This window comes from Thermobia domestica, chromosome 7 (assembly GCF_964235325.1).
Source record: "Thermobia domestica chromosome 7, izTheDome1.hap1.1, whole genome shotgun sequence".
NCBI lineage: Eukaryota > Metazoa > Arthropoda > Insecta > Zygentoma > Lepismatidae > Thermobia > Thermobia domestica.
In genome coordinates, this window is record NC_137460.1 from 27878320 (window position 1) to 27901017 (window position 22698).

At 37.1% G+C, this 22698-nt stretch overlaps 1 protein-coding gene across 3 annotated transcripts in view; it reads left to right on the forward strand.

Annotated features, from left to right (window-relative positions):
* The window catches only part of shakB (Innexin family member shaking B), a 168615-nt gene that overhangs the window by 39080 nt on the left and 106837 nt on the right, over positions 1–22698 (forward strand). The window contains exon 1 of one of the 3 annotated variants that reach the window (XM_081764294.1): positions 802–1176. The exons of 1 other annotated variant lie outside the window; for it this stretch is intronic. In XM_081764294.1, coding sequence (XP_081620420.1) covers positions 817–1176 — 360 coding nt within the window. In that variant the 5' untranslated portion in view covers positions 802–816. Of the gene's footprint in view, positions 1–801; positions 1177–10614; positions 11675–22698 lie in introns of those variants that run through there. One more of the 3 variants, XM_081764293.1, reaches the window with a different exon arrangement.

Sequence of the window (22698 nt, forward strand, 5' to 3'; positions counted from 1 at the left end):
TTTATATTCTACAGTAAAGAAATCTACTTATAATGAACCTATTATTAACCAGAAATTTATCTTAAACCGAAATATTTTACGGGCCTATGAATTTAGGGAGTGAAAAATTTATTAAATTGCCTTCATTAAACGGGAAATGTGTTACTTGGACAACGGAGATGAAAATAAATCTTTAAAACAGAAAAAATTGTTTCCAATTGCGGAATACAGCGTTTGAAAAATATCTACATTATGTTGTCTGCTAAAAAAAGTCTCATATGAGATTTTTCGTTTTAACGCACATACTAATTCGTTCAAATCGGATGAAAGGGGAGTATGAACCTTTCTTTCAACTTAGGGATAGATTGGTGTCTGAAGATTCTACCCTGAATTGAATTTTATCGTATGTTTTTTTTTTAAAAAAGCGCCTTGTATTTTTATTTACCTCCATCCCATATTTCTCTAAGCTCATATGTTTGGCGGGAAGTTATATTACCGTCGTTGATAAATTACGAATGTCAATTTACTCACATTGATACTGGTTAGACCAACACGTAGTTATCACTAAAACCAACACGTAGTTATCGTAATATTTTTTCCGACAATAATATTTGCTATCGTGCACCACATACATATTTGGGAATAGAAGGGCGGGAAAATACAACACTTCTGATTGGTGAAGTTCGAGAGAGTGGGCGGGAAAATTCAACATTTCAAATTGGTAAAATTTGAGAGAATGAGCGGGAAAATTAATAACAAAAGTTATAATATTTCAAGACCTTCATACGTTATTTTTATCACATTCACATCCTCAAACGTTAAGAAATTTTATTCACGATGCTTCATTTATTTTCAGACGTGAAACGTTTTATCAAAGTAAACCGCGTTAAGATTGAAGGAGAAATATTTCGGCTGCATTGTCATGCAACATCACTATTGTTGTTGATCTTTTGTTTGGTCGTGTCGGCACGTTACTATGTTGGAGAACCAATTCATTGCATCCACGCGCGAGAGATCCCAGTCGATGTACTCAACCCGTTCTGCTGGATTCATTCCACTTTCTTCATTCGATCGGCGTTTAACAAAACTGTTGGTGTGGATGTTCCTCATCCAGGGATTATCAATTCCAAGGGTGATCACGCTGACAAAAAGGTGATCAAATATTACCAGTGGGTGTGCTTTGTCCTGTTTTTCCAGGTAAGTTTCATATTTATTTATTTATTTATTTATTTTGTTTTGTCCTGTTTTTTCAAAGTAAATTTCACTTCGATTTCCTTTTGGCTCGGTTTGCTTTTAGAAGTAAATTTCATATTAGGCAATTTCCTTTAGTTCGTCCTGTTTTCTCAAGTAAATTTCACACTAATTTCCCTGTTTGGAGTTTTTAAAAAAAAAAGTAAATTTCAAATTAATCTTCTTTGATTTGTTTTGTTTTCTCAAAGAAGTTTCATATTAATTTCCTTGATTTGACCTGTCTTTTGAAATAAATTTCATATTAATTTCCTTTGATTCGATTTGACTTTACAAGTAAATTTAATATTTTATAGCTTCTTTTGGTTCGTCCTGTTTTTCCAAGTAAATTTCATACTAATTTTCCTGTTTCGGAGTTCTTTTCAAGTGAATTTCAAATTTACTTTAGTTTGTTTTTCCAAATAAATTTGAAATTAATTTTCTTCATTTCTGATTGTGTCTTCAAGTAAATTTCATATTCATCTCCTTTGGTTCGGGAAGAGAGCGGTGGCTCAATGCTAGAGCGTTCATCTCCGATGCTTGGGGTCCCTGGTTCGATCCCAGCTCGCGCCATGTGGACTTTGTGCTAGACAAACACCGTGCTCGTGGGTTTTCCCAGAGTTCTCCCGTTTCCTCCCACTTTCTTCATTCCACCATTTCACTTATCTCTCATCACCGTCTCCTTTAGCCTAACTGGCATAATCGTGGGACGTAAAACTTAAGACTTCATTTCATTTTTCCTTTGGTTCGGTTTGCTTTCCCACGTAAATTTCATAGTATTTTCCTGTGTTTCGTCCTGTTTTCCAAATCACCTTTCATATTAATTTCCCCTGGTTCATTTGTCTTTCCAAGTAAATTTTACATTAATTTCTTTTGATTAGTTCTGTTTCTCAAAGTAAATTTCACATTGGTTTCCTTTGCTTATTCCTGTTTCGTAAATAAATTTTGTTAATTTCCTTTCCTTTGACCTGTTTTTCTAACAGATTTCACATTAATTTCCTTTCCTTTGTTCTGTTTTAACAAATAAATTTCATATGAATTTCCTTTTATTCGGTTTGTTTTCTCAAGTGAATTACATATTAATTTTCTTCGGTTCGTATTGTTTCCTCAAGTAAATTTCATTCTAATTTTCCTGATCCGACCCGTTTCTAAAGTACATTTCATATTAATTTCTTTGGGTGGACTTGTTTTTCAAGTAAATTTCATATTAATTTTCTTTGGTTTATGTTGTTTTTCCAGGTAAATTTCATGTTAATTTTCCTGGTTCGATCTGTTTTTCAAGTATTTTTCGTATTAATTTCCTTGGGTGGGCTTGTTTTTCAAGTAAATTTCATATTAACTTCCTTTGGTTCGTTTTGCTTATTCATGTAATATCATGTTAATCATTTTGGATCCCGAGAATGAATGTGTTTAAATGAATCCCGGTTTTCATGCCGAGAATTGCTTGGAACAAGGATATGCGTTGTTGCCATTATTCTTCAACTTTGTCCTGGAGAACGCTATAAGAAAAATCAAAGATAGCAACGAGGGCCTGGAGATGAATGATATTCACTAGGTTATGGCATATGCCGGTGATGTAAATCTGATAGGGGACAATAGGAGAACAGTAAAAAGAAATGCAGACTGGTATTAAAAGGTTGCAGTTATATGGGTTTGGAAGTAAATGCAAAAAAAAAAAAAAAAAAAAAAAATCGCAGAGATCGTAATACTACCAGTTATTGATTTGTCAACATATCAAATAATACTTTAGACAAATTAGGTACTTTCAAACATCTATTATCAATCATAACAGCCCAAAACGATTTCCACGAAGAAATTAAATGTCGACTGAAAGCAGGGAATTCCTGTTGTTATCTAGTTCAAAATCGAATTGTCTTCGAGAATTCTGTCGAGGAATTTAAAACTTAAATCATACAAAACGATAATTATGCATGTTGTGCTGTATGGATGCGAAACATGGTCGCTTACTCTGAAGGAAAAACGCAGACTGAAAATGTTTGAGAATAAAATTCTGAGGGGAATATTCGGATCTAATAGAAACGGGAAATGAGGAATGACGGGAGCTTCATAATGAGGAACTACGTAATTTATATATTTATTAAACATTGTTAGGGTCTAGGAAGCTCAGGTGGGCAAATCAAGTGGGAAATGAAACAAAGTAGGAACGTTTTCAAAATTTTAACTGGAAATTTAATCGTAACACGACCATTAGACTAGGCGCAGATGGGAAGATAATATTAAGAAAGATCTCGCAGAAATAGGAATACAAAGTAGAAACTGGACCCAGTTGGCTATGCTCAGAAGTCAACGGAGAGCTTTTGTGAACGCAGCATTGAACCTTCGGGTTCCATAGACCATAGAGTTAGTTAGTTAGGTGAGAAAGTTTGGAAGAAGTATCAGCAGGACAAAATTTCTACTTATTTTTTTTATTTTATCAAAATTCTTCTCTATATTTAGTTTTATAACACGTTTTTAGTCCGTTCCTTTTAGCATTATTTCTGCTGTGTACAATGTAATATGCATATTCTTTACGAAAGATTTGAAGAGTGTTTTTATTTCAACGATCCACAAGATAGACTTTTCACTTTCCTTAACTTGCCATTCCTATACTTCCCCTTATTTTCTGTTCACATTTCAAGTATTCATTAATTCCAATATCTGGATACCTAAAACTGGTCACGTGTTTTACTTCTGCCCTATCCTCCAATTTCCATTATTAATATATTTCCTTCATTCCTACACCATCGTTTCTTAAAGTTACTTTTTAGCTCATATTTCAACAGGTCTTCCTTACGTTTTCTACAGGAAGTTACATACACATATAACCCTAGAAAGATGTCTAGATGACTCTAAAAGCATGCCACATAAAATATGCTCTCTTTTTATACGCCGATTTAGGATTTAGGAATTAGATTTTCGGGTTTTCAGCATTTATGTTAATGCTAACCCGTCACATATGAAGAATGATGTCCCTCGACGGTCACACTATCCGAGGAAAAGGAAGGAAGGAAGCGGCCTGGGATCTGTGTATTAGGTAACATCCCGGCATTTGCCTTGTGTGAATGAGGAAAACCCAAGAAAACCCCACTCAGGATAGCTGGTCTGAAAAAGCTTTCATATTTTTTCGACCATGTTTCCACCAGGAATCGAACCCGGGACCGCTTGCAGGAAAGACGATAGTGTCAACGACTACACTACGTAGCCGGAAAGAGGATGTATGCAGTTGCACTACTCTCGTGCTTCTTCATGGTTGAGTGGCTAACACACGTGAGTGCTGACCGTGTAACCCTAGGTTCGATTCCCATGGAGGTGCATGTAGTTGGAATCCTACTCTAAACGGCACGGCAGTTAACACCATACTTTGATATTGAAAACGAACGTTAAAATCCGTTCTATGCGATCGTCAAACATTACCCCTGAATTATTATGCAACCCGCAATTTTTATATGTGATGATGGTATGCATAATGTCAAGGCAAATAAGCTACCGGATAACGATAAGGTATTGCAGTGGTTTTCAACCTATATAATTCCTATCACGACCCCCATTTTTATCACATCCTCTTACCAGCGACACTTATAATTTCTGGTTTAAAATAAACTTGTGTGGGATTTTTAATAGGTATATTAAAATCCTATTGCGGAAATCTCATGATATCCAGCTATTCCTATAATAGTAGAATCCATTTCTTGTATATAGTGGATAAACTAACTTCCATAAAATCGAATGGATTAAAACCGAGTTTGCTCAGTTCAGTTACATTATAAATATCGAATCCGATCCGTCATACTGTTTCAACATGGAGGCCGTTTGAAAATTTTAAAACTTCATAACTTCCTTAATTTTGTGTGATATATATAAAAAAATAAAGTGCTTTCTAATTTTGGTTTAAGAAAACTTGGACAGTTGTTTAAAAAATTATGTAGTATTTTAATTTTCAAGAGTCCACCACTTTGAGTTACCTCATTGTGTTGAGTTAAATTTGGTACATTGTTGTATTTATGTACATTATCACCAAAAGATGTTAGATCAAGATGTTTACCTTTAAAATTTAGGAAACAAATAAAATTCTACACCAAAAATCCACCTTCATTGTGGCCAGCTTCATTGTGGGAAAAAAGACTATTCGCACACTCACACACATACGTATCTCATTAAATTTCAATTTTAATTGTATTTCAATATGAAGGTTTAGTTGCATTTGTATTTTTCTCGTATTTCAACATGCAGTTCTCTTTAGTTTCGTATTGTTCCTTTTCCATTTAAATTGATTTTTAAACAACTCTGCACCTGTTGAAAATGTTTAGTAGACCTATCTTCGTTGTGTATAAAATCTAAAAATATGCCTGTTAGAACAATTCAAAATAATATTTAAAAATATTTTCCGGTGTTAGATTTTAATTATATTTATCTCTTCCGCTTATCTTCGTATCTGTTTCTGTCATTATTTGCTCAAATTCACGGTCAAGCATCAACTTTCTTATTTGAGGGCCAACAAAAATGCCTTCTTTCAGTTTCCCATCACTGATTGCTGGAAATTTACTTGCAATGTATTTAAAACATTTCCCATCTGTGTTTAATGCTTTAACGAACTGTTTCATGATTCCTAACTTAATGTGCAATGGAGGGAGTAATATTTTAGACGATGACACTAATTGCTGTTGTGTCACATTCTTCTTTTCTGGAGAGAGAGACTTTCTACGTGGCCACATTTTCACTTTCCAATGATTCTCCATGTCCCGGCTGTCCAATTCACACAAAAAGCAGGGAAATTTTGTGTTCCCGGATTGGAGACCTAACAACAATGCTATCACTTTAAAATCACCACATACTGACCAACCATGTTCTTCATATTTCACTTTTACGAGCATAAGTCTCAACGTTTCATACGTTTCCTTCAAGAACACAGAATATGCTATGGGAATCGATGGTAATACATTACCGTTGCTCAACAAAACACCTTTCAAGCTGGACTTCGATGCATCAATAAAGATTCTCCATTCTATTGCATTGTATGCAATACCATAGAATTCTATCATTTTTCTTATGTTGTTGCAATACACTAAATTTTCTTCTTCAGTGAAGTATGGTAGAAGTTCTTTCTCTCGGTGCCTGTACCATGAAAAATGTGTTTCAGGAGACAAGAGACAATTTTTCTTCAACCGGGAACCAAGAAGTTGGGCACTCTCTTTTGGTAAATTTAAATCTCTCACAAGATCATTAAGTTCATGTTGTGTAAGTGGCTTTGGAGTGCTAGTACTCGTACTAGGATACAATGCATCATCATCACGCTCTTCTAATTCTACCTCAACTTCACTGTCACTAGAACAACTTTCGACAATAGTAGGTAAACATGGTACAGGTATATCTGGCCCATGAGCTACAGGTCTGATAGCTGATTGTATGTTGTTTGGATAGTTCACCTTACTTTTGTTCTTAGCACTAAAACTACTAACGTTAACAGCACAGAAATAGCAGTCTTCAACATGATTTTTTGGTTCACGCCATACCACTGGGATTCCAAACGGCAGAGCTTTCTTCTTGCCACATGTCCACAATCGCAAAGCCTCCACGCAAGTCTTGCAAACTGTATGTGGGGCCCACTTTTTGTCCTGGTCACCTAATTTCATTCCAAAATATGCATTGTATGCATCCTTCACAAATTTTGTTACACGTTGTCTTTGTCTCTTCACTACATAACATCCGCAAATGTAACAAAAAATGTCTGGAGAGTTCACACACTTTCTAGATGACATTGTTTCACTGTTTCAAAGCAACAAACCGCAGAGAAACTTGATCAAAACAGCGTATTCTAGAGCTGTGTATACATAAATTGTTTACGTGACACTTACCGTGATTTCTTACATTAAGTAATATGATACATGAAAAAATTGCACTTTATTACATCAGTTAATGAGACTAGCTATAACAGCAAAAAATTACGTATTTCTTTCGGTTACTTTTAAGAATTTACAACACTTTGAATGTCTAAATTATCCATTATTGTAATATTATGCGCCCTGCCATCTAGCGGGTAAAATAGAAAAACTGTGGGTGATGGGAACAAAAGAAACATAGTTTTGGGATCAGTATCAAAATAGTTGTCCAAAATAGCAATTAGTTTCCAGACATCAAAACCCATGTCGACCAGTGTAATCGATTTGAATGTTCACATGAAAGCCATTAATCTTGGTCAATTTCCCTTCAGAAACGAGAAAGAGGAATTTTTGAAAAATGCTGGGAAGCATGTTCGCATACTTTATTGATGAGTTTAAACGCCAAGAATCTTCCTCACTTGATTGGTTCGTGAGATACTCAGCTTCCAATACAGATTTTTGAACCCCATTCTCACACTTTAGGACACGTAATTTTAATCAAAGTGACTTAATAAAAAGAGGTAGATTCTAATTTATCTGTTTTCCGGTGATGCGACATCAAATAAGATCACTTTGCTTTTTTATTTACATGATTTCATACATTACAAAAATTACATAAAAGCAGTGTGTGTTCCCAATAAATATCTGAATATAACTATAAAGCTCGAGACATAAGTTACGTCCAAAAATTATAAGAAAGCATGAAGAATCTATATAAAATATACACAAACGTAACGTATTGAATCTCGTCTTCTCGCCTAATGTTGCCATGAACTCCTAAATCTCTTAATACAGAAGTACCTATTAGTCTTACACACGACAACATGAGACGTTTACTATGGTTAGCCGGGATTATGATGTTACTCGGGATTATGATGTTCGATGCAATAAGTAATACTGGCAAACTCAAATGGCAATCATGCACATGGAAAACACACTCATTAAACATTTGGGTACATATGGGCATAATTAGAACATGTTGCTTGTTAGATTCAATTTGCGCAGTACGCGAGGTTGATTGGATTAGAGAGTACTAAAACTGGTAGGATTCCTGACAATCTTACCGTAATTGTGCGAAGTCAAACTGGCCACTCACGAGGCAGAATTTACGTAAAAGAGATACGAGACACCTTCTACCAATAGGAGTTGATAGACTCTCCGGGATGAGAAATCACTTCTGCACGACACCTTTTCGAATCAGGAAGCCTCAACGTTGGTAAATATTTAAGTTTTATGTCTCCGGTTATCTAGGCTAGTCTAAAGGAGATGGTAATAATGAGAAATGAATGAAAATGGTGGAATGGAGAAAGTGGGAGAACCCCGAGAAAACCCACTCACACGGTGCTTTTCCAAAAGAAAACTCACTTGACCCGAGCCGGGATCGAACCAAGGACCCCTTGCACCAGAGGTATGCTCTACCACTGAGCCATTGCTCCTCCCCCTCAAGTATGGTGTTGTAGACAACTTCCCAGACGTGATCATGAAATAAAATATATTAGACTGACGATCGCCAGGCTTGTTTATCCCAGGTTCAAATCCCGTTTAAAATGTGGAAGTTATTTTTCTTTTTCATTTCATTATCGTCTCCCTTGGTATAGAGGCTAGAATGCTCGGATTATAAAGTACAAAAGTAAATAAACGCATAGTGCAGAGTAGAGACCTGCATGGCCGGGCCCGACCCGCGGGCCGGGCTTGGGCGGGCCGACTCTGTTATTTCTTTGGGCCGGGCTGGGCTTGGGCGAGCCGACACTGGTTTCTCTTCAGGTCGGGCCGGGCTGGGGCCAATTAGTTGCAATTCTTTAATAATTATTGACTTTCGTTAAACGATAATTGGAATAAAGTCAAACGTTGAAGAAGTGTGTCCGTGAAAAATGTTACAAAGAATGTAATGGCTATTTACAGTTTTTGTTGCTTAGCGGCTCCACTTTCACTATAAAGGATTGCAGGCATTGCGCGGTAAATTGAGCTCTGATTTTGACCTTCACTGAACCCAAAATATGACAAGAAGGGGTGGGAAAGTTTTGCCTGTCGCTAAACAATATTGCAATCTTCACTTATGCTAAAAAATCAATTAAGTTAGATTTTTGTTACAGGAAATGGAGATTTTTGTTCTCTCGATGACAGGCAAAGTTCTAGGAGGCAATGGTACTATTCGGTAGGCAAGCGTCAGGTTGTGAACCATAGTTTAGAAAATGTTTCTAAGGGTTAGGTCAAATTAGTACTAAATTTTGAGAAAGATTGGGGCTCGAGCTCAATTTTTAAAAAATTATCGGACCGGGGTTGGGCTAAAAAAATTTAAAATTCATCGGGCCCGGGCCGGGCTTGGGCCAAGAATTTTAAAAAACTTATCGGGCCGGGCCGGGCTCGGGCCGAAAATCTTCAAAACTTTTCGGGCCCGGGCTGGGCCGGGCCTAGGTACATTCGGGCTGGATTGGGCTCAGGCCGAAAAAATTCGGCCCGTGCAGGTCTCTAGTGGAGAGACAGTAATTTCCATATATAATATTTTGTCGAGAAGCACATATATAGCAAAAACAGTGACCGGCCGTTAAGAATAGAGGAGTACTATTAAAATAACAAGTAAGCGAGTGAACTAAAGCTTCTAGTTTTCCGTCTCACGACTATACCCTGTAGGCTAAGAAAGAGGCATGATTAATGAAAATAAAGGATTATGGAATGGTCGGTAGAATGAGAATAATGGAGGAGAGGGTAGAACTCGGAGAAACGGTTTTGTCCACCACAAATTGACATGACCTGGGATCGAACCACGGGGGATGAAAGCACTACTACTCACTCTATCACAAAGCTACGTTACACTCACTATAGAAAAGGAGAGTAGATGGCCAGGTGGATTGTATTAATATGTTCTACAACGGATTTATGCTAACGGTATCTCCGATACTATATGACTTTCTATCACAGTATTGCTAATTAACCTGTTACTCTTACAACCAGCCTGATGCAAATCCTGGCAAGGCTACTGTAAAAAAAAAAAAAAAAAAAAAAAAAAAAAAAATCGACCTTTCTCCACATTATGGCCGAAATAAAGTTTTTTTTCTTAGTGTAAGGTAAGTAAAATTGAGTTACACAAAGACAAGTAAATTCTTTAAAACTATGTCCCTGTTCCAGTGTGGGATTAACCAATGCGATGTGTTTTTGTTTACTTTGAGCAAATGGGAAATTCTTGTATTGTCGCAACTGATCCAAAGACACTTCGTTTCCTGTCTTCTGTCATGACGTACAGCCATTTGTCTCTTGAGATCTGACCACGAGGACAGGCAACCTGACATGATTAAGCGACATGTTAAAAGAAGGTGAGATCGTATTAGTAGTATTTCGGAGTTTCTCTTTTTTCATTTTATTTTTTTTTTCTGAAAAGGATTGTTTAAAATAAACAAAGCAGATTAGCTATTGTTGTCTTCAAAGGTAATCAAATCACAGAAAAAAAAGAAAAACAGACCGACAGTGGGGAGGAAAGAAAGAGCCCGGGAAATTAGCTATTCCGAGAGACACGAACCGCGTACGTAAAACACAATCTGCTGGTAGCATCACAGGACGCCAGATTCACTTCTCTTTCAGTTTACATCTAACTTTAAAGTCAGACACACAGACAACTGATTGCGTGAGTGAAAAGCTGGACCAGTTCACAGACAAACAGTGCTGTTTTTTTCCCGCTCATTTCTTCTCTTTCGCGCCTGCACATGCCTATGCGTCGGAAACAATACTATCAGCAAAGAAGAACTACATGCAGATGCAAACCAGAAACTCTTACACAAACACTGTTCTTATTTTCTTGATCCATTACACGTGGAAGGCCATTGAAGCAGTATGATTTACCTGGATCACCATCGTTACTTTAGTGTCTGTTCGTCCATATACTTTCTTCATCTCTCCGACACAGGAACCAGATCCTCCAGTTCAACCAGCTGATATCAACGAATGACAGACATTTTAGAATATGAACAGACGAATGGATGGTCCATATTTTGATTGACGTCAGCGATGTTTCTGTTTACGTCACAAATATTAGTGTATTGGCATGGTATAAATACAACATAAATGTTCTTCGAGTTCGACACTTTGACGATTGTTCATGTTTACAGAACACGAAAATAAACAGAACGAATACGACAGAACGAATACGAACACTGAGCAATGTGGTGTGATATAATTATTCAAATAAAATTTTAACGGGTTGACGCAGTGATTTGATAGGTGACAGAACCTCAAAAACTATGTTAAATGTACTGTCAGAAGTTAAAAAGTTAATAAAAGTAAGCCGAATCCAAATCGACGGTCAAGTGTTTCAACTACATTGTGGTGCGACGGCTGTAATACTTCTAACGTTTAGTTTACTAGTGACAGCATCTCAATACGTGGGTGAACCAATCAGCTGTGTTCATACTCATGACATTCCGCGCGATGTACTCAATACGTACTGCTGGATACATACCACGTACTTTCTGAAATCGGCTTTTAATTTGAAAGTTGGAATGGAAGTGCCGCATCCTGGGATAACCACTTACAAAGGAGCGTCAGAAGATAAGAAGAATGTGAAATACTATCAGTGGGTGTGTTTTGTCTTGTTTTTCCAAGTAAGTAATAAATATTTAACAACTGTGAAGAAGAATTAGTTCACTAGTATCATTTAATAATACCTGATATCTTACAATACTAACTATATCACATATATATACTGTATACAAACACCGTGTGCGTGGGTTTTCTCGGGTTCTCCCTTTTCCACCCACTTTCCTAATTCCACAATTTCATTCATTTCTCAAGATCACCTCTCCTTTAGCCTAGCCGGCATAACTGTGGGATGTAAAACTTACAGATTTCATTTCATTTCATATGGTGTTCAGGCGCGCACCGAGAATTTATTTTGAGAGGGATTCAGGGTTTTGTAGTACGCTTACGTAGTATCAAACGTGCGTTATTCTACAGCCCAAAAAAAGTAATTTTGAAGGAATGACACCCAAGTTCTCACGAAAAATGATAAAATGAGATTGTTTTTACCAGAACTAAAATAGCACAGACGAGCAGCAAGATCAATGTCGAGTTACCAAATTTTGGAGGGTCAGGACCCAGTGAACTCCACCTTGGGTGTACCCCTGATGGTGTTGATAACAGTATGTTGAAAGAAATTGTTGTTTTTAAATTTGTTAGACGTTTATTAAACAAATTCATTTCAACTGAAAAATGCTAAATGTAACTTCCAATGAGACAAAGTATTGAATAAGCAGACATTATATGTCTTCGCATTAAATGAGGTTAAATGTAACTTTTGGTGTGATGACGTATCTACCTAAAGAACACAATAATTCAGTTATTGTATTCTTTACGTAGATACGTCATCACACCAAAATATTCTTAATGTAACTTGAAGGTTAGACTGCAGTCACAACATTTATGCATCATTATTTCATGTGAACACTCGGGTAAGCAATGTTTCCTTGGTTAAACGCAACTTTGCATTCTTTCTTATCTTGAGCCAGACTTTACGTTTCCTTACGGTTTTTCTTCCCTAAATCTTATGTTGTTTGGTCAGTATATTTCAATCACTGTCTTCCTCCAGGTACTGTTACTTGTGCTATTCCATCCATAGCAAATAACGTCTTTCCTTCATTCTCACTATGTATCCAATCATCATAGTCTTTTCGACATAGTATTCAGTATGTCTTCAGTATAATCAACGGGTATCTTCTTATCATTTCCAATCTCTTTCAGTCCATCCATTTTACTTTTAAGGGCCGCGGTGGCTCAGACTTAGAGCGTTCATCTCTGAGGCATGATGTTCTTGATTCGATCCCAGCTTGCACCAAATGAGCTTTGTGGTCGGCAGCTTTCGTCTCCACGATTTCATCATTCCTTCCATGGACAAATTCGGATATATTACAGTCCACCCACCGCATTTCGGAACACCGTTGATTACTGTGTCAACAACGATGTGACTCCAATATGTAATATATGTGGAAGGTTGCTATTATCAGGTGTGCCTGGTGCAAACTATTATTGTGCTTACAGCATTTCTTCCACGGCTACCATTTCTATGACAACTATATTCACTGACATAAAGCAAAACATAAGAACGATATTATGTATACATTGTATATATACAGTACGTGAGTCTTATTGCATAAAGGATATACAGATATCTGAAGTGTTCATGAACTACTTCCTTCTAAATTGACCACCCACTCCGATACATCCTAAGACTTGGCCATATTCGTGAAAGGGGAATCTGCATGTACTATCCCATGTTCGTGTTTCTTGTTTAATTCATAGCAGGTAAACCCTCAGCAATCCAAAGAACAAAGTATATACATTTGACTCAGATATTCTCCCGTAAGTTATCATGGTAATGGTTAGCGTACTACTAATATTAGTGTGTTTGCAGAAACGGAATATTATATCACCTAGTGTTCGAAATATCGGTGATGTTTTCCAATATTAGCCAATGTGTATCTTTAAGAACACAACTAATTATGGTCTTGCTAACAAGTGTAGTATTGCACTATGTTAGCAGTTTGGGGGGGGGGGGGCGGTTACTCTACGTTGGCCGCTATATAAAAAAAACACGGATGTCTACTTTTGATTCCTTTATTCACTGCAAAAGTTTTAAGCAAATTCGCATTGTGTGTTGCTAGTTATGGCCTTGCTAAAAGTATTGCAATATGTTCCCGAAACGAAACGAAATGAAATATGAAATATGCGAGCTGGGATCGAATCAAGGACCTCATGCACCAGAGGTGAACGCTCTACCACTGAGCCATCGCGGCTATCCCTATGTTCGCAGTTTGGGGGGTGCTTATTACTTCATCCTCCACGCTGGCCGATATGAAAAAAAAAAAAAAAAAACACGTATGTCGTAATTTTGATTCCTTTATTCACTGCAGGAGTTTCAAGCAAATCGGAGTGTGACACTTGGGAAACCTTGCTTGTTAGTTTGAAAAACAATGTTCAAGGTAAACTGTGATCAACTTAAAAAGTATTATCAGATGCCAGATTTTGCAAATAAGGAGATAGGAAAATAAGATACTACAAATAAAAGTTTTCCTAGAATGTCGTACAATTTTAGATACAAATGAGTATTTAGGTACAGTGTATTAGAGTCTACAGTAGGCTATTATAATTTTATTTCAATCAATATTTCCTTCTCTGACCACTGTATCCTCTATTTCTTAAGGGGAAGAATGTTAATTATTATTATTGAGACAGAAAAGTAGCCGAAGAACTGAGCGAAGAAATGTGATACTTCTGTCCGGAAAATATTTTTAAACCCTAATAACTGTTTTAAACCCTAAAGGTAAGATTTTTCAGTGGACATAATCTGTTAAGAAACAAGAGATCGGAGCAGTAGGAGACGGAGACATTTTTGTTGTTGTTGTCCTGCTTCACATGGAGTGTGGAAACGAAATTGGAGATTTTTCACGGACTTCTCCCGCATCCTCTTTTAGTGAAAACAGTTTTCACACATATTATTACACATTTATTATACATGTTGTAACAAAAACGTAGGGCAAAATTTCAGGGGTGGATTCCTTATGGGTAGTCAAGTAAAAATGTTTATAAGACCATATGTTGGGAAATGCATCGTTACAAAGCTACGACCATTGAGTCGCCTGACGTTGTGAAATAGTCACATTCTGGACGATCCTTAATATGACTCAATTTAAAACTCGATAGCTCAGCTCCTAATTAAGTTAGGAAGACAATTTTGGTATCAATATATTCCTAAAGGATAAAGCTTTCCACTGATTCAAGCTTTTCAAACAGGTGGACACAGAGCCAAGGCCAAGATATCCACTGCATCTGGAATGTGGGTTTCCAGGAAGTCTCGATAAATATTTCCTGTCAGCTTCTGCGGCAGTATGTGTGGACCTAGTAAAGTATCACCGACAATACCGCACCACGCACTAAGAGCAAATTGTTGATATCTCTCCTGGGACTGACCGCATGAGGATAATCGTCCGCTCAAACATATACATTATGGTAATTAAACATGCCTTCTCGTGTGAACTGAGCCTCATCTGTAAACACTATTGCGGATGGGAAAATGAGCACACTGCTGGAACTATCACTGGGAAAAGCGTACTCGCGGAAGATAGATGGCTGCTGACACAGAATGTACTCGCTGCACGTGATATGGATACAGGCTTACTCGACGACATAGATGCCGTATCTGCATGTGGTTTACAGGTAGTTCATTCTTCACGAAGACATTGATACCAAAATTATCTTCCCGGCTTAATTAGAGCTGAGCTATTGAGATTTAAATTAGAGTCACATTGAGGGGCGTCCAGAATGTGAGTTTTTCACACCGTCAGGCGGCATAATGATCGTAACTCTGTAACGATGTATTTCCCGACATATGGTCATATGAACATTTTATTTGTGTACCCATAGACAACCCACCTCTGAAATTTTGCCGTACGTTTTTGATACACTCTGTATATATTTCGATGAAAACTAGAGAGACCAAAATGAATGAAAGAACAAATACTCTAAATTCTCCGTTCAGTATAGCTTCTGCAGTTGTGAATGACCACATCTTTTTTTTTCATTTTGAAGATGTCTTTTAAACCACCGACAAGTCACCGAACTGTATATACATCAGCCAGAGACACAAAGCCTAACCGAGTCTAGACATTGAGCTCCTATTTGAGGTGGGCAGATACAAACGAAGAAGGTGGGGAAAGAACCGTACAGAAGAAGGAGAACCATGAGTTCAGAAATTAAAGACTGAGATCTTCCGCTTAATCTCGTGAAACAAATTGAAAAATTACGGGGAGAAGATGAAAAGAAAGAAGAAAGAAAAGAGGAACTTGAAGTGGAAAGGAGAAAGACGGAGTAATCGCTTGTTATAGAAGAAGATGACGATTACTTATCAATATATACAGAGACTCAGGAAGCATCGCAACACCCCCGCTCTTGGAAGGGACATAGATTGGGAAGAACTAATCGATTCTAAACTAAATGGAAAGTGACCTTTCAAAGTGGACTGTAACTTTTTGTGTGTGTGCGAGTGTGTATAATGGAATAAATTATACAGGGTGTTACCTGAATGTATCAGAATATTTTGGCAACAGATTTCTTACATCAAAATAAGAAAAATGTTCATATGGACCTGTGCTCAAACGTGGATAGTTTCGGAGTTATAGGGTGCCGAAAACGTGAATCAAGTGAACTTTAAAAGCTCATACATAATTTAATTAGCTTGAGTACATAATTTAATTTTTAATACAAGATAAAACACCAAACTAATAATTAGTATTTGATTGCCAAATAATCTGAGAGTAGTATGCTTGGCACATTCTTATAGTCTTATTATAGTAACTGTAAATCACAATGTTTTTGGAATTATATCGGCATATGCATATGTGTAGAATGAATTAATACTCTTTTGTCTTAGAACAGAATATTTAATTATGACTAACCGTCAAACTGTTGTTTCGAGTATTATGTTAGGACAGTTTACAAATCTCTTAAATCAATGTAAGTTAAACGAAAACACAAAAAAGCTGGAAGTAAAATTTAACTTAACTTTGCGGGCTCTTTTGGCTGCAAAGGATTTTACAATATCCTCGAAAGATAGCGTTGAAGCTAAGGTTTGCTTTATGGTTATGATCCTAAGTTTGGTGAGTTGTTGTTATCCTGTTAAGATTCTGAGGTAACTTTTAATGATCTTCAGTTTGCTGAAACTCCTATCCTTGCTTTATAGTGAAAATAAATATTTGCTCAGTTTTGCGCACTCCAATCCAGCGCCCGGGGCACACGCCCATTTTTCCCCTTAATTAACCCGAGCTGATGGCTCACTCCGACGGAGCTGGCTCAAGCCATGGACTCAGTTGAGCCAAGTCGAACCAAGTGGATGGTTCATTCTAACCGAGCAGGCTCGAGCCATCGGCTTAATTGAACCAAGTTGATAGGTCATCCAAACCGAGCCGGCTCAAGTCATCAGCTCAATTGTGTCAAGCCAATGGCTCATCCCAACCGAGCTGCTCGCAAGTTGAACCGAGCTGAGCAGGTTGACATCACTACCCGGGTTGGGCTTCTGCTTGGGCTCATAAATTCGACCGTGGAGGTCTCAGCCTTGATGGTAAAAACTACAGTATGTACTTATATTAGTGCTCACGACATTTGAGGCTGTCTCGATATAAAAATCTATTGTCGTCACGTTATCGAGACAGGACGAGATGCGAGCAGTGTCCCCTCTAGTGAGCAACACTAAAAGTATTCCCCGTTACTGCTTACATTTCTCATGGTTCTCGCTTTCCAGTTTAATCAGACCATGAGTTCAAAACGAGCTAAAACGAGCTGAACGAGCGAACCATTTATCAAATTCGAATCGACTCGAAACTCGACCTCAAAAACAGTGACTCGGCTCGGAACTTAACTTGAGGAAATTATCTTTGACTCGACTCGAAAGTTGGCTCGAATTCAGGCCTATCTAGAAAATTCCAAGATGTTTCTTTACAAGTTGGTCATGTGTTCATCATATTTTATGTTATTACTTATTTGACTACGTTTCATGTTTATTTGATTATGTTTACATTTAATTATATTTATATGAGACCAACATTTACTTTAACTTTTCCATCCGATTCAATATGAAATTAGCAAGAATAATTAGCATATTGCTGCCATCTTTATGAATCTGAAAAAGACAAGAAGAAATTCAAAATACAACTAATTTTATATGTAACAATATTGTTACATGAAATAAATTCAACGGAATAACAAATTTTGACTACATAATAGAAAATTTAAACCTGTACAAGTTCGTCATTATATAAAATGAGTGAATTTATCCAAAATCAATTGAAAAGTTTCAAGCCCAGTCGCACAGTGGTAGAGCGTTTAACGCTGGTGCCGAGGTCCCTGGTTCGATCCCCGCTCAAGTAAGCTTGTGGTTTACAACATCTTCTTCGTGGGTTTCTTCAGTTTCCTCCCACATTTTCACTCTACAAATTCTTTTATCATCATTCACTTGCCTTAATCTTCTGTTTCTCTTAACCTAACGGACGTAATCGTGTGACGTTAAACTGAAAGACTTCATTTTATGTGTTATATTTTCAATTGATGTTAACAAACTTCTATTTTAAGTTTTGTTCTATAGAACTAATACATTACATAACACACAATTATTAACTCCTTCAGAGCAACTCTTCGTTGATCTGAACTTGGATAGCATTACAACTTTTGTACGACATCTTTAGGCATCGTATCTTAAGGAGAAACTCAAATTGAATGTCACCTGAAGTCGCGGACTTCTGTATGCTTTTATGTCTACGTCGAACAGGTGACATAATTTAGTAACATTTTCATCGTTGCTCAAACTTAGGGCCGCGGTGGCTCAGTGGTACAGCGTTCATCTCTGGTGCATGGGATCTCTGCTTCGAGCCCAGCTCACACTATGTAGACTTTGTGATGCAGAAACACTATGATCGTGTGTTTTCTCGCGGTTTTCCCATTCCCTCCCGCTTTATTCATTCCAGCATTGTATTCATTCTTATCATATTCGTCACCTTTAGCCTAGCTGGCGTAACTGTGAGTTTAATTTCATTTTTAAACTTACTATTTCACTGCGGGTTAGGCCACCATATCACAACGTCTGATTGCAGCGAATCCCACACAGTCAACTGAAGACCTATAGACATGTAGGAGAGATTTAAAAATGTGCTAATGATATGGAGCGGTTCAGTTTCAAACAGATCAGCCATTTTCCCGTTATGCAATCATGAAAAAAAAAAAAAAATTTCTCGACTGTGGAGAAAGACTATAGAAAATTTTCCTTTTCCCCTTAAAAGGAGAATTCTCGCAAATATGGGAGATTTTTTCCAAAGTTCGTATACATGGATTAAAATATTCGTGATACACTAAATTTTTGGAATAAACTTTGAATCCCCGGTAAGATTCACAGTTCATTCCAAATAAATGATTTAACTAAACTAGATTCGATGGATAGATTTTCCTCCAATTTGGGTTATTTTACGACAGTATACCCGTTGATTATGAACCTGTTAATTTCTTTACTTTTCTAGTTGATTTGATTTGAAAAAAAATGAAATGAAATCTCTGAGTTTTACGTCCCACGGTTATGCCGGTTAGGCTAAAGGAGACGGTGAAGATGAGTGATGAATGAAATGGTGGAATGAAGAAAGTGGGAGAACCCCGAGAAAACCCACGCACACGGTGTTTGTCCACCACAAAGTTTACTTGGCGGGGGCTGGGATCGAACCCGGGACCCCAAGCACCAGAGGTGAACGCTCTACCACTGAGTCACCGCGGCCCAAGAGTTGATTTGATTTTGAGTACCACGCCAAGGGCGCGTACGCTAACCACTTAGCCACGAAGGAGCTCTATGTTTATAGTGTTTGAAATAAGAGTTTCATGAATTTCTTTCTCTCCTCCTCCTCCTCCTCCTCCTCCTTCTTCTTCTTCTTCTTATTATTATTATCATCTTCAATCAATCAATCAATCAATATATATATATATATATATATATATATATATATATATATATATATATATATATATATTCTTATAGGAACAGTGCGTGTCGTGGAAAATCCTAGCCAGGGGCGAGAGTATATGATGGCGCCCCCGTAGATATGAGTGAGATCGACAGACCAGTCACGAAGCGCCACCTTGATTGGCGTGAAGCGTAAGAAAATTTTCAGAAATAAATCTTGCTTTCCCTTGATTTTGAGGACTTTTTATTACTTTTTTCTTCCATTTTATATATGTGCACATGCATTTTTCTCACGAATTTTGTGCCTCCTTATTTCGGCGCCCGGGACTGTTGCTCTCTCTCGTCTTCCCCACATCAGCACTGTATGGGAAAGATTTTCCTGACAAAGTTTCAACCTGTGAGTTTTGACGTAACAAGAATTCAAATTTCAAGTATTTGGGTGGCGAGGTATTTAACCAGACTGAGTTTTGGGCAGCGAGGTTTTGACCACGCGAAATTTTGACTAGACGAGATTTTATTCGAGAGGTTTTGGTCACCTGACGTTTTCGGCGGTAATTCTTTGGCCACGCAAGATTTCGGCCCTCGGAACTTTTTGCGACGATGTTTTGTCCGGAAAAATTTGTTCAAATACCCAACAAATGAAGTGCTTTCCAGTCACAAATATTGGGTTTTCTCTAACCTCGGAAACTACACATGAAAATTTACTCTCTGGCATTTCATTTTATTAATCACGGAGTGATCTATTGAAGATATATATATATCTTACCCTTAGGCAATACTATATATATATATATATATATATATATATATATATATATATATATATATATATATATATATATATATATATATATATATGTATTAAAACACTTGACGTAATATCCTTTTTATGGGCGCGAACCGCCCCAACGCCATCTATTAGCGATCGGCTGAACTACGTCCTGCCAAGCGACGAACACTTGTGTCAGCGTGCTGCATCGCTCTGTCCATTACACACGTATCAGGAGCTTTCTAGACTTAGTGACCTTCACATCTTTAATTCACGTGACTCCCCAGTTTACCTCACGACGCTAGCTGGATGACGAAAATTGGGAAACATTGGTCAGAAATCGAATTCGGGACCGTGCGGACGTAAATTCAACGCTCTAACCACTTTTTTTTTTTTTTAAAAAAAAAAAAACTGTTTCATTGAGTGTGCCTCATTAACTTAATTAACTCATATTATTAGGTTTTTAGTTCATTTTTACTCGTTCCTCCAGTAACCTATAACGACAGGGACACGAACACAGAAACGTCGAGGACAGTTAAAATTCCAAATCGAACACGGACCACGCACACCAAAGGCACACGCGCTAGCCACTAGACCATCCGTGAGGGTTACCACTAGACTACAGTGCCCCCTTAGACAATATGATAGGTAAAAATAATTAAATTCTACTACTTTACCACACTGTTGGGGTAAATCTAATTAGCCATAATGTATTATGTTTTCTTGCTACTGTCATAATAGAAATCTCGGTTATCAGCTTCATCCTAATAAGTTATGGTACACTAGCTTTTTTAGGTTTACAAAAAAGTAGCGTTTCACAAGTTTCTCGAAAACTACACATGAGAATTTTCATTCAGGCATATAATTTTGTTTAGCTCAATTAGACTCATTGATTGGTACCGGTAGATGCCTAATCTTTGAATCTTTTTTTTTTCATTTAACGGGAATAATATTAAATTTAGAAAACAGTTGAAACGTGAGTAATTTGTTTTTCAACTGTTACTTTTTAGCGGAAACTTTTCCCTCTGCCCACATCATTAGTCAAGGATTACGGTTCACAAACATCTTCTACACTCAATTTCTGGAAAACTTCTTCATGACGAAGAGAGAGAGAGAGAGAGAGGGAGAGTTATAGTTTAACTTGTTCCTTTCCTTTTTCTTTCGTTTCAGACAGTTTCACATGTTTTTTTCTCCATTCCATTTTAAAAGCTTTCTCCTCTATTTCATGCTAAGAGACTTCTCCCAAAATCACAAGCAAATAAAGACTTCAAAATGGTAACAAACTACTTGCAGATGACGACATCATGTTCTGGTAGTTAATGTCTCATATTCAGAAACCACTGAGAAAACTGATTTCGGGAAAAGAGAGAGTAAAAAGGAATCAGTTGAAGGACATACAAAATGCTTCTGAATCATAAAATTATTTAACTGTTTTACTAATGTATCCAAGATTTTATATATAAATAAAACCCATTTGACCTTTTTTTTTTAAAAAAAAATATGGACGTATATACCGGGTGTTTCAGAAAAGAAATGAAATCTTTCAGGTTTTCGTCGTACGTTTATGCTCTGTACGCTTAAGAGGACGAAAGTTGAATCAAAATGAATATCTGAGAACGGGTGTAATGAAAATGGAAAAAATGAAATGAAATCTTTAAGTTTTACGTCCCACGCATATGCCGGTTAGGCTAAAGGAGACGGTGTTGATGAGTGAAATGAAGAAAGAGGGAGGAAACGGGAGAACCCCGAGAAAACCCCCGAGCACGGTGTTTGTCCACCACAAAGTCCACACGGCGAGAGCTGAGATCGAACCAGGGTCCCCAAGCACTGGAGGTGAACGCTCTACCACTGAGCCACCGTGGCCCCCAACGTGTGTAATGAGAATGTAGGAGCATGCTGTCCGCAGCAAATTCTCAAGGCTCGGGATCGAATCAGGAACCCACTCTTACCGGAGGTGAGCATTCTAATATTGATCCAGTAATTCTCTGCTGTTTAAAATAAAATTTCCAGTGCTTATAAATCATTGAGGATAAAAGGACAAAATAAAATTATACAAAAAAAAAAAAGCATTCTACCGAAGAACTTCATTCAGTGTTATCTGCTAAAATGGTACACTACACACACAAGCACAGAGCAGAAAGGACAGTAAATAGGAGATCTTCCTAGTGCCCAAGAAAATAATCCTTCGTTGATTCTGCATTTACTTAAAGTGTAACCACCCTATATTGATTTTAGCAAATCTTTATTATAACTACACACTATATTTATTTAATGTTCATTCATCCTTTATTGATTTTAGTAAATTCATGTTATAAAATACATACTTCATTTTCTTAACGTTTAACCATCCTTTATTGATTTTTAGAAATTCT